This window comes from Monodon monoceros, unplaced genomic scaffold, assembly GCF_005190385.1.
Source record: "Monodon monoceros isolate NGI ecotype Baffin Bay Population unplaced genomic scaffold, NGI_Narwhal_1 Super_Scaffold_13, whole genome shotgun sequence".
Taxonomy (NCBI): domain Eukaryota; kingdom Metazoa; phylum Chordata; class Mammalia; order Artiodactyla; family Monodontidae; genus Monodon; species Monodon monoceros.
This window is the reverse complement of record NW_021703769.1, coordinates 72,161,600-72,177,255: the sequence shown is the minus strand read 5'-3', so window position 1 is coordinate 72,177,255 and position 15,656 is coordinate 72,161,600. Positions and strand designations below refer to the sequence as shown.

Sequence of the window (15,656 nt, the reverse complement as noted above, 5' to 3'; positions counted from 1 at the left end):
TAATTTTGTAAAATGATTTAAAATAATTTTGTAAAATAAATTTGGCATTGTCCGGTAAGCTTGAAGATACGCATCATCTCTGGAGAATATGTGTGACCCTGGAGAAACACTTGCGTATATGCACAAGTAAACCAAATAATGTTTATAGCGTCACTATTTGTACACACGAAGAACTGAGGGAAAAAAAAAACCGCCCATACAGTCAAATGTAAACCTAGACTTAGGTATATTCATAAATAATCAAATACAAAAGAGCTGTGAAAATAATTGAGAACAGCTGACACAACAAGGGGGCTCAACCTCAGGGAGCAAATCACAAAATGATTCATTGCAGCATAATTCCATTATATAAAATTCCAAAACATGCTAATCTCATGGACATATTGTTTAGAGATGCATACATAATTGGTAGAACTCTGACAAGCACCATGAGAAAAGGTGCACAAACTTCATGTTAAGTGTTAAAATGATGGAATTGGGGAGGGGCACACAGGGCACTTCAAAGGTAATGGAAATGTTCCCTATCTTAAAAAGGCTCATGGGTACACAGCTATTTAATGAATTTAAGTTACTGTTTATATTTTATGTGTAACTTAAAATTTTAATTTTGTATCTACTAGATAGCTAAGAAAAACAAAAAACGGGGAGGAGGGATAAATTGGGAGATTGGGATCGACATATACACACTACTATATATAAAACAGGGGCTTCCCTGGTGGCGCAGTGGTTGAGAGTCCGCCTGCCGATGCAGGTGAGACGGGTTCGTGCCCTGGTCCGGGAGGATCCCACATGCCGCGGAGCGGCTAAGCCCATGAGCCATGGCCGCTGAGCCTGCGCGTCCGGAGCCTGTGCTCCACAATGGGAGAGGCCACAGCAGTGGGAGGCCTGCGTACCGAAAAAAAAAAAAAAAAAAAAAAAATATATATATATATATATATATATATATATATATTAGGCTTTACGGGCCGTGGGGTCTCTCTTGTAACTGTTCATCTCTGCCATGCAGCATGAAAGCAACAGAATGAATGGGAGTGGCTGTGTTCTAATAAAACTTTATTTACAAAAGCAGGTGGTGGGCCAGATTTGGCTGCCGGCCATATTTTCTGACCCCTGCTTTAGGCTGTGAGAAACTCAAGGCTGCATCCCATGGTCGACTGGAAATTTATGGTTGAAAGTGACAAATTCTCTTAAAACATGAATCAAATATTACAGCTTGAAATGCTGTAATCCTAATTGCCTAATAACTAAGAAACTCTCAGCCATGTCCCACTTAAAAAATTTTCTCATCTTCAACTTTTCTCTAATAAAAACTCTTCAAATCTCATTATCTTCCTGAAGCCCAAGGTCTAAAGCACCAATGCCTACCATCCTCTCCCTTCTCAGTTCTCTGGGGAGAGTTGGTATAAAACGGTGCTTTGAAGTGGGAACTCTGTGCGGGTGTAAAACGGGGTGGCTGCTATGAAAAACAGTACGGTGGTTCCAAAGAATTAAAAAGAGACCCACCATGTAATCCAGCACTTCTGGGTATACATATTAAAAAAACAGAATCAGGATATTGAAGAGATATCTGCACTGCCGTGTTCACTGCAGCACTATTCACAATCGCTGAGACGTGGAAACAACCTAAATGTCCACCGACAAATGAATGAATAAAGAAAATGTGTATACAAACGATGGAATGCTACTCAGCCTTAAAAAAATAAGGAAATTCTGTGCAAGCTATTATATATAAAACAGATAAACTACAAGGTCCTATTATATAGCCCGAGGAACTATATTCAACATCCTGTGATAAACCACAATGGAAAAGAATATGAAAAAGAATGTATATATATATGTATAACTGAATCGCTTTGCTGTACAGTAGAAATTAACACAACACTGTAAATCAACTATATACTTCAATAAAATAAATTAAAAATTTAAAAATATTTTTTTTAAAAAAGGAAAGTTCTGCAATATGGGACATGGATGGACCTTAAGGCCATTATGCTAAATGAAATAAGCCAGACACAAAAAGACATGTACTGCCTGATTCTACCTCCAGGTGGTACCTAAAAGAGCCAAATTCATAAAATCGAAGATGGGAAACGGAGGTTACCAGGGGCTGGGGAAATGGGAGATAGGGAGTTATTCATCAATAGGCGTAAAGTTTCAGTTAAGCAAGATGAAGAATAATTTCCAGAGATCTGCTGTGCAACACTACCTAGAGTCAACAATCACATATAAAATTTAACAAAAAATTGTTCGGAGGATAAATCTCACGTTGAAAGGATAGATCTCACGTTAAGTGCTGTTACCACAATAAAAAGTAAAAAAAAAAAAAAAAAAAACTAAACTAAAAAGAGTGGGGCTTTGGAGCTAGAGGCCTGGATTTGAATCCTGGCTTCCCACTTCAGCTCTGTGATCTCGGGCAAGACACATCTCTGTGCATCAGCTTCCTTTTCGTGTCTCAGGGTAATAGTAATACTTCCCCGCAGGGTACCTGAGAAGATTAAATGTATTGTTCTAGGTGAAGCACTTAGCACAGTGCCTAGTACCGTATTAAGCACTAATTAAGGCTACCTATTATTATTCCCGCTAGACTAGGTTTATTAGACACATTCAAGAAGTAATACATTTTACAGGCTTGCTTAAGGGTACCTTGTACATAACAGCTGAATACATGTGAGGTGCTATAATTACTCCACTGGGCAGTCAAATCCACATTTAAAAGTGCTTTGTCACTTTTGGTGTATCTTACACTCATTTAAGTCTTGAGCTATTTGACTTTTCATATTTTTACAGCTTCCTATCTCTACTGGGTTGTAAATAGGCTGAAGGCAAAGTCCAGGACATGTGCCTTTTTACAGTCCCACCAGCACTGTTCTGTATATGTAGCCTGGACTCCACCTATATTTAGGGCAGAGAATTAATATGGTTTAAAGGAAGACCCTTCCACAGACTACCTCGTCCAGCCCCCTACTGACTGGTTCACTTAAACACACAGAAAGGGCTCATTTCAGAATGAGTCACTCTTATTTACAAAGTACTAAGCGAAAGTTTCCACTTGAAATAGTGACCGTGTGCATCACCCCCTCACTTTCCAAATCAGGAGAAAATGACCAGACTCCTCCTGCATCCCGCCTGTCCACCACCCAGAGCAGATGCCACCAGAATTTCAGGTTATTTCTGACGACAGACTCTTCTTAGTGCTTAGAGGAGATTCCTCTATATTTAAGAATGCTTACCAGTCTTCTGGCTGCCACTCCAAATCCAAGAAACTAGATTTCTTTCAGCTTCATTGACTTTTTATTAAGGGAACAAGCAATTTTCTTCTGGCAGGGAAACCATGCAGCAGGTGCGTACTTCTGTAGAGGAAATTTAAACCAGATACCTATCCCTGCAGACAACTCATTATTCTTTTAAAGAGGGGCAGGCCTCAGAACCTTCCAAGAGGGTGATTCCACCCCTAGAGGTGGCATTCTGTATTGGCAACCACCAAGAGGTTGCCTGGGAAACCCTGTTCAGAGACAGCTGTGTCACTTTTAAAACAAACTTCTCCCTTTAAGAGCTAATGTGTATTATTACAATTCTGTGTCATGCGGTGGTTTGGAGCTTTTGTTTTTATACTATGAGAATAATTTTTTCCTGTTTTCTGATGACTAAACAACCATGGTATTGTATAAAGTTAGGAAAACTTAGAAAACATTAAAAAGGAAAATTAAAACCATCTGTAATCCCCCTAACCCAATGGTAACTACTGATGAGATTTTACTGTATTTCTTTTTTTTCTCTAGCATTGCTTGGGATTTTAAAACAAATTTGGAACTATGCTTAATATTATGCAAGGATAGCTATCTTCATACTTATTCTTTAATTAAAACATCCCCCTCTACACACTTTAAACACTGAATATTTTAACTTCTGTACTTAATATTTTTATATAAATTTTTGTTTTTTAATTATTTTCTTAGCATAGCTTTATAGAAGTAGGACTATTGTGCCAGAAAAGTAAAAAGATTTTTAAGGCTCTTGACACGCAGCCCTGATCTGCTCTCGGCAAATGTTATAAGTTGTGCTTTCATCAATGCGGTACATTTCTCTGGACATTCATAGTCATAAAATGCTATATTTGCCATAAGATGTTCACCTTTGCCGATTTGACAAGAAAAACATTAATTCTGTCATTGAATTATTTTCTATTTCTTTGATTATTAATGAGGTTGAATATTTTTCATCTGTTGTCCATTTTTAAGTCTAAATGGTGAATTGTTCATGTCCTTTGTTGTATTTTTAAATGTTTGAATTTTCTTACTTTCTTGTTTGAAAAAGTACTTAATTTTTTTTTCATATTTGTATTGGTAATTTGTCTTTCTTTTTCTCCCCCAGCTTCATGGTGATATTACTGACATATCACATTGTGTAAGTTTAAGGTGTACAACATGATGATTTGATACAATATGAATATTGTGAAATGATTTGATACAATATGAATATTGTGAAATATGTGGTATTTTATGTCTGGCTTCTTTCCCTCACCATAATGTTTCCAAAGTTTATCAATGCTGTAGAATGTATTAGTATTTCATTCTTTTTTTATGGCCAAATAGTATTCCATTGAATGGATATACCATTTTTGTTTATCCATTCATCACCTGATGGGCATTTAGCATTTTTCTACATGATTTTAGATTTTAAAAATTAAACTTTTTATTTTGAGATCATCACTGATTCACATGTAGGAGTAAGAAAGAATAGATCCCTCCAATGGTAATGTCTTGCATAACTATGGTACAATACCACAACCAGGAAATTTACACTGCAACAATACACTGTTTTTTTACAGATTTCACCAGTTTTGCCTAATATTGTGGTTTAGCTCTAGGCAATTTTATCACATGTGTACATTTGTGTAATCACCCCTGCAGACAAGACACAGATCGATTCCACACCAAAGAATCCATTGTGCTGCTCTCTTATAACATTCAGCTCCCTTCTCACCCTATTCTGAATCCCTGTAAACCACTAATCTGTTCCCCAACTCTATGTCATTTTAAATTATATATTTTAAAAATTATATGTATAAATTGACTCATACAATATGTAACCCTCTGAGATTGTTTTTTTTCCACTCAGTATATATCCTTTGAGATCCATCCAAGGAGTTTTATCGGTAGTTCATTCTTTTTATTACTGAATAGTGTTCCATTGTAAGAAAGTACCACACTTTGTTTAATCATTCATCTGTTGAAGGATATTTGGATTGTTTCCAGTTTGGAGTTAACGTGAATAAAGGCGCGATGTGCATTTGTGTATATGCCTTTGTGTGAATGTAAGTTTTCACTTCTCTGGGATAAAAGTCCAACAATGCAGCTGGTGGGTTGTATGATAATTACATGTTTGGTTTATAAGAAGTTAACTATTTTCCAGAGTAGTTTTACCATATTAGATTTCCATCAGGATTGTATGAGTGATTCACTTTCTCCACATCATTGTCAGCATCTCCTTCTAGGCACCATGGTTTCTGATGACAAATCCAATGTCATGCAAGTCATTGCTCCTTTATAGGTAATGTGTCCTTGCTAACTACTTTTAAGATTTGTTTGCCTTTAATTTGGAGAAGTTTGTGATGTGTCTTTGCATGGGTTTCTTTGGGTTATCTTGTTTGCAGTTCACTCAGCTTCCTGAATCTATAGGTTTATGCCTTTGGCCAAATTTGGTAAACTTTCAGACACTATTTATTTTAATATTTTTTTAGCCATAGACTTTTTCTTCTCTCCTTCTGGGACTCCGATGACAAGAATGCTAGATCTCTCATTATTGTCCCAAAGGCCCCCGAGGCTATCACTTTTTAATTTCAGTCTATTTTGTGTTTAGCAGATTGGGTAATTTCTATTGATCTATCTTCAGTTCACAAATTCATTTCACTGTCATCTCCCTTCTGATATGTTGCCTATCCGTGAGGTTTTGGTTTTTTTTTAAATTTCAGTTGTTGTAGTTTTCAGTTCTAACATTTCCATTTGTTCTTTTTTTTTTTTTTTAAGATTTTATTTATTTATTTGTGCCGGGTCTTAGTTGAGGCAGGCAGGCCCCTTAGTTGCGGCTCCAGGGCTCTTAGTTGTGGCTTGCTGGCTCTTTAGTTGTGGCACGTGGGCTCCTTAGTTGTGGCATGTGAACTCTTAGTTGCGGCATGCATGTGGGATCTAGTTCCCCGACCAGGGATCTAACTCGGGCCCCCCTGTATTGGAAGCACGGAGTCTTATCCACTGCACCACCAGGGAAGTTCCCTTATTTCTTCCTTGTATCTTTGTTTTGCTGGGACTTTCTCATTTGTTTCTTTCCTTCCCCAGTCCTGGATTCAGGCTTTTCTCCAAGAAGCATGCTGAATCAGGGGTGGCCGAGAGGTTTGTCCTCACCCCCAACCCCCTCCCAAATGGCCAGCTAGCTATCAGCCAGATGCACCTTCATGCCCTGGCCCAAGACACCACAGGCATGCACACCCAGCCCCAACCATTCCTGAGTGCCCAGGCCTTGGCTAGAGTGTCCACAGGGTGGGAGCAGGGAGACCAAGAACCTAGCCTGGGGTTTGAGGAGGGGGAGACAGGACTGTGCATGAGTTGGACTCCAAGCCCCCATTAGGCTCCACTGTCCCATCAGGCTTCACTTGAAAGCACAAATTCAAAGATAAAATTAAGAATTCCAAAATGGCAAAGATAGAGCATTAAAGTCCAAGTGCAGGGAACTTCTGGGCACAAGCCCTGTGTATGTTTATTCTTTTGTTTCTCACTGAATTTTGTAATTTTGTTTCATATAAATGCTAAAAGCTCTTGTTACTTATAGGTGATTTATATTTGTTTCTATTGTGAATAAAATTTTCCCATTATAATTTGCTAACTGGCTAGTAATGAGAATATAGAAAAGTCATTTTTTAGTTACTTTTGATGGCTATTTTAGTATTTCTTATCTCACCACTTTAGTAAAATTTAGTAAAGTTTCAGTATCAGTTCTTAGGTTTTCTACATATAAGTCATGTGAAGTAAGTCAGAAAGAGAAAGACAAATACCGTATGCTAACACATATATATGGAATTTAAGAAAAACAAATGTCATGAAGAACCTAGGGGTAAGACAGGAATAAAGACACAGACCTACTAGAGAATGGACTTGAGGATACGGGGAGAGGGAAGGGTAAGCTGGGACGAAGTGAGAGAGTGGCATGGACATATACACACTACCAAACGTAAGGTAGATAGCTAGTGGGAAGCAGCCGCATAGCACAGGGAGATCAGCTCGGTGCTTTGTGACCACCTAGAGGGGTGGGACAGGGAGGCTGGGAGGGAGGGAGACGCAAGAGGGAAGAGATATGGGAACATATGTATATGTATAACTGATTCACTTTGTTATAAAGCAGAAATTAACACACCATTGTAAAGCAATTATACTCCAATAAAGATGTAAAAAAAAAAGTCATGTACAAGTAACAGCGATCACTTGAGCACTTAGCATTGCTAGGTACTGTTCTAGGTCATTTAATCCTCACAACCCTTTGAAGCAGGTACCATTATTAACCCCATTTCACAGATGAGGAATGTGAAACATGAGAGGCTTGCCCACGGCCAGAGAGCTAATAAGTAAGTGGCAGAGTCTAAATTCAAAACCAAATCCAAGCCTTTTAGCTGGAGTCCATGTCCTCAAACACCATGCTATAATAACTGTATATTGATTAGATTAACCCCCTTTATTTCTGTCTGAAGACTGAGTGCCTTTCTCTGACTGCGTCAGAAAAAGGCTAATTGTAGTGACAGCAAATATCCTTCTCTTGTTCTTAATTTTAATTAATTTAATGTCTGTTTCATTTTTAAGTATGATAATGATGGCTGTGGCTTAAAAGGGAAACCTTTATAACATGAGAATACTAATAATGTATATTTTCCTAAGATGAAGAACCAAGAATTAACCTATTTGGAAGAGGAATGGATCAGGAAACTTTATTGATAAGGACTTCTGTTCCAAAAGTTTATTCTAATCACATTTATAGTACATAAAATATCAATACTTTCTTGTTGAGAAAACAAACTCTGGCCATAGTACTGATGCTGACTTAAGAGAAATATAAGAGTCCAAATATGAAGAACTCAACCAATATGAGATATATACAAAAAAACAGTTCAACGATTTACTTTAAACATAGGTAAGAGGTCAAGAGAAGACAGCTTTTTGGGGAGGCCGATATGCATTTTATTTAACAAACATAATGTACAACGACTAAAAGAACGGTATATTCCCAGGAGAATTAAGAGTGTGTATACCTGGATTAGCACCTAGAAAGTACATAGAAAAGAAAAAAGAGGAAAGCTTTCTACGAAGACCATCTGGGCCCAGGTTTCTATGAGCAGATTCTCCCTGTATTTGATGGTAACTCATTACATTCCAAGTCAGCTTGGCTATCAGCTGACTCAGTTAACTGCTTCATGTCTTCAGTGCTTTAGGACAATAGATGTGTCAACGTGATGGATTTTATATGTTAATTTAAGTAAAGGGTAAAAAGTTTTATACCCACCCCAGTTTTATTCCAAAACTACTGCACTACAGATCTGTGGTACACCATTAGAAACATACTGGAAAAGCAAAGGAAGCTTTCTTAACTGCTTGTGTGATGTGATCTTGTTCAAAAATGGTGCCCTGGGAATTACAATTTCACAGGTACACTGAGAACCTGTAGAAATCACTGAATGCAAGGAGGATCATAATGGTGTATTTAGGTTATGAAAGGTTCCATTAGGATTAGAAAAGGTTCCACGCTGCCAGGGGCTGTAAAGCCTCACTGAATAAGCTATCAGTTCACGTTATACTGTGCATTTAGTGCAATATTCTTTGGTTACATCATATTACCCACCAGGAGGAAAACTCCTTTGCTTACAAAGTAGATCAGTAGTTCCTAACTGGGGGCAATTCTGTCCCCCAGGAGACATTTGGCAATGTCTGGAGATGATTTTTCACAACTGGGGGGGGGTTGCTACTAGCATCTAGTGGGTGTAGAGGCCAGGGACACCGCTAAACACCCTACAATGCATGGGGCGGCACTCAAACAAAAAAGTCCTCAGGCTCCAAATAGTACTGAGGTTGAGAAATCCTGAAAGAGGCTTATATGATGTGTGTCTGGGTTGTCCATAAAATCAAAATTACACCATGGAGGCAGAAAGGCCCCCCTGCACTTTAAAGCTCAGAGGGATTCCCCATCAGCTCTCATCTGCAGAGACCTATTCAGTCCTGTCTTCTGACCCAGACCCAGGGCCACCTCCCTTACCAAGAGCTCAGTAAATATTTGCTGAATGAAAGGAGGAAAGAGGTGCCGAAAGCATGGTTCAGCCTTCAATTGACAAGTTACTTCAGTAACTTTACATGACCTAAAAAGTATCCTCAACCTCAATAGTGTCACATTCTCTGACTGTACAGGACCTCGAAGTTAGGGCTAACACATTGTAACGATGGAGTTAACATTTTAGGGGAGTATGTCTAAATACTTCTAGATTCATTTTAGTGGGGCAAACCAAATAAAATGGTGTTAAAGGCAAACATTCAATATACTTCATTTTAAACTAAAAAAAAAAAAATTAACACATGAAATGCCATGCACAGTAGACACCATTCCTTTTTTTTTCACATATTTACAATTTTACATATTTACTTAGCAATATATCTTCTATCTTTACAATTATAAAATTATTTTAAACTGTAGAACAGTGGTACCGTTGTATTTTCTTAAACATACATTTTTGTAGCATTCATTTGTTTTATCCTTTAAAAGGCAATTATTTAACCAAATCCAAAACACACTGAATGCCACAGAGAAAGCACGTAGGAAAATCATGGAGAAAAAACAGATTTGCAGACAAAACTTTCAAACAAGTCTTAAATGAATCTATTCAGTGACTCAAATAAATAGTACTTTTTTTACTAAGTCTCCCCAGACAGGAAAAACAAAACAAAATGAACAAAACAATCCCCACAAACTGTACCTTTAAAAATGATCTGATATTTATAAGCAATTAAGTTATACTCTAGACCCCAATCAGTGGACCTATGTAGTAAGGGCTGGCTATAATTTAGGCTCAAATAAATACTATCCATGTAAATTTTCATCATCCTGCATAAACTTGAGGTTGCAATGGTGGAGGAAGTTTATCATTTTCAACATTTTCAGAGTCAATAGAAGCTAAAGACTGATTTGGGGGCCTAATTTCAAGCGGGTATTTCTCAACAATGTCTTGAACCTCTTTTGCGATTCCATCCGTCCAATCTATTAGGTCTTTCTCAAGCTTCTTGGCTTCATTCATAATCCTTTCCTGCCGTTCATTCAATTGAGACAGGAGATCCAAATTCTTATACATCTGCTTAACACCTAAGCAAGCATCAGGAGACCAATTCTCAGATTCCTGCTTCCTGGGAGAAGTCTGGCCAGACATGTATCGATCAAAATCTTCCTGACTTAAATTCAAAGATTGAGCGTCTAATTTCTCAATGAAAGCCACGGCACAACACTATAAATATAAAGAAGAGAATGTTATTTATTATAGTTCTATGAGGAAAGCTACAAATATTCAAATAGAATGTTAAAAATCCTTTTATTATGGAGAATTTAAAACAGAATCAAAAGTCGACAAAATAATCTCATGAGCCTCCATGGACTTTCACAGCCACTCATGTTGTTTCCTTTATACTCCCATCTGCAATAATACATTTCTTCCTTAAAAAAAAAAAAAATTAAATCTAATTGTCATCTCCATCGAGTCTGTCAGAAATTCCGTCCTCTCCTTGGGTTGTTCGCAGGTCCTAGGGTCTTGTACAGAGTGAAATATTTGAAGAGGCACCTTCAGTATTTGTTCTGCAATGGTTATCACAGAGTTTCCTGTGTGGTTCCTTGAGGTCAGAGGCTCTCTGCTTCCCTGCCATGCTGCAGGGCAGAGGAATCCCTGTTGCGGCCAGGAGCTCCACGGCCAAGGATCTGGGGGCCACGCCCCGTAAGGCCCTTTGCTTCTGAGGCCGTGCCAGCTCCACAAGGCCCACCCAGCGCACGGCCAGCCACTGAGCATGTCCTCAGGTACTGGTGTGGCACACAGATCTCTGGTCCCCGAAGAGAGATTTTAACATCAAACGGTTAAAAGAATAAGCTTAGAAATCAGACAGCCTGAGTGAATTGCCACCTCTGTCACTTTGACAGCCCGGAGCTATGTGACCCTAGAAAAGTTACCTTAGCTCTCTGTGGTTTCCGCATCTGTAAAATGGGGGAAATACCACCCAGATGTATTGTGAGAATTAAACAACATAACACATGTAACATGCTTAGCTCACAGGTCTGTAGTAAGCAATGAATAAATGGTAGCAATTATTAGTACAACAAATGCAAATGTTGAGTGACATAGACATGGTAGTTATACTTTCTTAATTAAATTTTTCTACAAGGAGCACATACCATTTTCACACTTTTTTAAAAAAAGCTATTTTCATAAGAAAAACATGCACTATAAACAGGAGAAAATAGGCAGCTCTCAGAATTTCTTCTGAGAAACTCATTCATGGGATCTTACCTTATTATTCATAAAAAAGCGAATCACCTCCTTAAAGAATATTTAGCAAATCTATTTCAACAGACTCATCTGATGATAATGTGCCCGTCTGACCCTTCCCCATGGGCTCACACTATGTGTGTGGAATCGCTGCAGCCCGTTATCTGGAAAGAGGAGGCATCTAAGACGATTCTAACATTCCTGGCTTAGGGGAGTAGATGTGCGGTAATGCCACTAATGGAGATAGTGTATATTGGAAAAGAAAGAAACATTTGATGGGAAAGCAGTTTCAGTTTTGAACAAATTAAATCTGAGGCGCGATAAACAGCTGGGAGTGGAGCTTAGTGTGAGGTCAAAACAGGTGACCTGCCTGTCCTCACTGTACAGGTGACCGGCAGAATTACGACCAGAGGAGACAGTCTAGGGAGAGAGATGCACAGAGGACAGAACCCCAGGGAATAACTCATTCTAGGGCAAGTGGAGGACACGAGGCCTAAGAAGAACCCAGGAAGATGGAGTGGAATTATGGAAGCCAAGGCGCATGAGAAGTTCCAGAAGGAAGGAGTCATGAGGAGTGTTAAAGAAGTGAAGTGAAACTGACAGTTCCCATGAGATTTGGCAACTGGCAGGTTTTTTACTTTTGCCACAGCAGTTTCATTGGGGCAGTGGGAGTAGAAGCCAGACTCTGAGTCAGGCAAGAAGAGGATGAAGAAAGAAGATGCAAACACCGTAAAGGCTGTAGGTCAGGGGACTGGGAGGCTGCAGAGTGCAGGTGATTCAAGTACCCATCTTTTTTAGACAATTCACCAGAAATGCTTCCTTATGTAACCTGGCCTCCCCTGCTTACCTATCACCCTGTACAACTTCCAGCACAGGAAACAGAGAACACAGGGTGTCTCGAGGCTCAAATTCACTGGCTTGACAATAAATCTAGTCTAAAGCAAACAAGCAGTAGTCCAGCGGTCAGTAAAAGGAAGTATTCTGCCTTATAACTGAGATGTGCATACTTTACTACTGTTCTGCCTAGAGTTAATTAGCACTGTAGAAAAACAATAGCTGAAAATCATTTCACATCCTCTAACCTGATGCTTTCTTAAAATATCTCAGTATTCAGTTTTAAGACGTAACTTGTAAAAATAAAACAAAAAATAAATATTAAGTCTTTTAATAAAGGAATCAGTCCAAGATCTAACTTACTCATGGTTGAAACAACCAACTAAGTGAAAGGCTCTTATACCCAGGAGCCCAGAGGCAAATGCCCAGCAGCAGCAGAGACTCCTCAATGTGGCCGTCATGTGTCCTGTAGGGGAACCACAATGGCTAAGCCCCAGGAGGTGGCATGTGTGCATGGCCTGGTCACATGTGCTCTGTGACACCAAGCAAGCATCCTCAGCTATGCTGACCCCTCAACTCAGGAGCACTAATGTGTCACAGGCCTGTGAGTGACCTGTCACATCCTTAAAATAAATACCTTCTTGCTTCTTCTCTGCAACACCAAGAAATCAAATACTCACCAGGTTGGTGAAATAGTAGCCATCCTCTCCAGTCATCAATCGGCTTGGGTTGCAGAAGCGGGTGATATACTGGATATTGGACTGAAGGCGTGGGGGGTTGCCCTTCAGAACAATGTAGATGAGAGTGGGTAAGAAGTCATCAGCTGAAGCTGGCTCGTTCTTGGTGACCTTGATGGCATTGAAGATGTGCTTGCTGCACTTGGTGATGCAGGCCAACTTATCCCGGGGCACACGCTTAGAATCCATTTCAATGATATCTGTAAAGGAGAAAAGATGCTGCTTCCAGTGAGAAAGTCATTACATCAAAGAGGCATTGGGATAATCATATTTTATCTACTAAGTTACAGAGGTACCCTCGCTAACCCCTTCTCCACCAGTTAACTTAGTGTATGAAAAACTTAGACTGTAACAACAGTAGATACTAGCTCACGCTTAGGGAACACATGACGATGAGCCAGGCCCTACTCACTGTGCTCTACAAGCATATTTCTCTCCATCCCCAGATTATGCATGTGCACTATTATTACTAAGGGAACTGAGGTTCAGAAAGGTTCAGTGATTCGCCCCAGATCATACAATAAAAAGGGACATGGGGGGATATGAAGTCAAGTCTATCTGACTCTAAAGCCCATTCTTTTAATCATGATGGTACAAGTGTTTATGAGCTCCACAGAGAAATAAGCAGAGTCTCTTTACTGTTTTTTTTCCTCTTAATACATTGTAAAACTCAGTTTAGAAGGCCTCATTTGCATTATGCTTTTTAGAAATGTGGCTACTATATTGATACAAGGCATCTCTGTACTGGATATCAAAGTGCAAGCGGCTGAAATCCATCACATGGAGGTCCATGGTGGCCAGTCCTCGTGGCATGTAAATCTCCAGTAGCAACGAATGTCTACAACACCTTTATGACACTTATAACCTGCTGGTTAGCAGAGAGGATGAGCATGGGTATACATTTAACCTCATAAACAATATTTTATTTCTCTCAGAAATATTTCACTGCCCTTAACTACCACTAAGTCCATCTGGTGGGCTCTTATAAGTTCATTCTTTGTCACAAAGACTAGGGGACAATGAGGAATAATCAAGTACAAACTCAGCACTGTCAGAACAACACAAGAGGAGGGCAGGTGTGTGCCTTTGAAGATGGACACATCGGTTGCAGTCTAGAACATCATGAAAGAAAAGAGCTGAGGCAGCTTAATTTGACACCAATTTCTTGCCATTAGCAGGAATATAAGTTCCAGATTTACATGGGATGGTGGTACGTGCCAAAGAGTTCTTTCTGCTCTTAGCTCTCATCCCTGAGGTCAGCTACCTGGGGAAACCCTCACAGGACCACCAGCCATGGAAGACTAGTGTGTGTGGAACAGGAACACTGGACAGTGCAGAGGCCTGATTGTAACTTATTAATATTCCCATTCCCCCACTTACCTGTCTATTGTATGAATGATATAATTTTTGTTTTATTGTTTAGTTCCTTTAATCTTTTAATTCTGGGTTGTAATTATTGTTACTATGTCTCAGTCTATTTCTTTTTCTATTTAAATAGAACTTATTACCAAAAAGATCTGGGGAAATGTATATTTTTTATACCATTTTCATCCAATTTAGCCTTCTGCCTTTTACTGTTGGTTTTCATTCTCTATTTCAAACATTTAACCATTTTCTCATCAATCTTTATTCTTTAAGTTTTAAAATGAATGAAATGTGAATTACAGGCATACATCATGTTATTGCACTTCACAGATATTGTGCTTTTTAAAGATTGAAGGTTTGTGGCAACCTGCGTCAAGCAAGTCTCTCAGCACCATTTTTCCAACAGCATTTGCTCATTTCATGTCTCTGTGTCACATTTTGGTAATTCTTGCATACTTCAAACATTTTCATTACTATTATATTTGCTATCATGATCTGTGATCTTTGATGTTATCATAGTAACTGCTTTGGCATTTTTAGCAATAAAGTATTTTTTAATTAAGGTATGTATATAGTTTTTTAAGACATAATGCTATTGCACACTGAATAGACTACAGTATAGTGTAAACATAACTTTTATATGCACTGGGAAACCAAAAAATTCGTGTGACTCACTTTATTGCGATATTTGCTTTATTGCAGTGGTCGGAAACCGTACCCGCAATACCTCCGAGGCCTATCTGTACTTTTTATCTGGATGCATGTGTAGCTGCCACTGCCAAGGAGCAGGGCCAGTAGTGTAAAAAGGAAGAGAACAGAAGGAAAAGGAAGGAGAATAAAGGGGAAAACCCAAGGGATTTCTCCCATACTCTTCATCTTGTTGCGAACACCACCCTTCCTAAGTATCCTTTAGTCTGAGAGAAGTTTCTTTTTGTTTCTGGATCGCCCACCCCAATGAGCAGTTCCATGATTTGCACTGCGCTAAAGTCTAAACTAGGAGACATGGAAAGAAAAGTAAACAAAACAGGAAACTCACCACTGTATTAGTTGTTCCTCTAGTAATAACCTTCCCTCTTCCCAATCTACCTGCTATTATTTACTTTTCAGAGTCCTCAGATACTGCTTTGCACCTTCTGTTCAGGGCTTTTAATTAGTATGAAAGATAGGGTTGA

General features: G+C 39.0%; 1 protein-coding gene across 7 annotated transcripts in view; it reads right to left on the bottom strand.

Moving 5' to 3' along the window:
- LOC114893965 (rab5 GDP/GTP exchange factor) overlaps positions 1 to 15,656 on the bottom strand; it is a 104,441-nt gene that overhangs the window by 32,459 nt on the left and 56,326 nt on the right. For 5 of the 7 annotated variants that reach the window (XM_029219997.1, XM_029219998.1, XM_029220002.1 and 2 more), the window contains 2 exons: positions 13,063 to 13,319; positions 7,952 to 10,522 (listed from right to left, as the gene is read on the bottom strand). In XM_029219997.1, coding sequence (XP_029075830.1) covers positions 10,124 to 10,522; positions 13,063 to 13,319 — 656 coding nt within the window. In that variant the 3' untranslated portion in view covers positions 7,952 to 10,123. Of the gene's footprint in view, positions 1 to 7,951; positions 10,523 to 13,062; positions 13,320 to 15,656 lie in introns of those variants that run through there. The other 2 variants (XM_029219999.1, XM_029220005.1) reach the window with 2 other exon arrangements.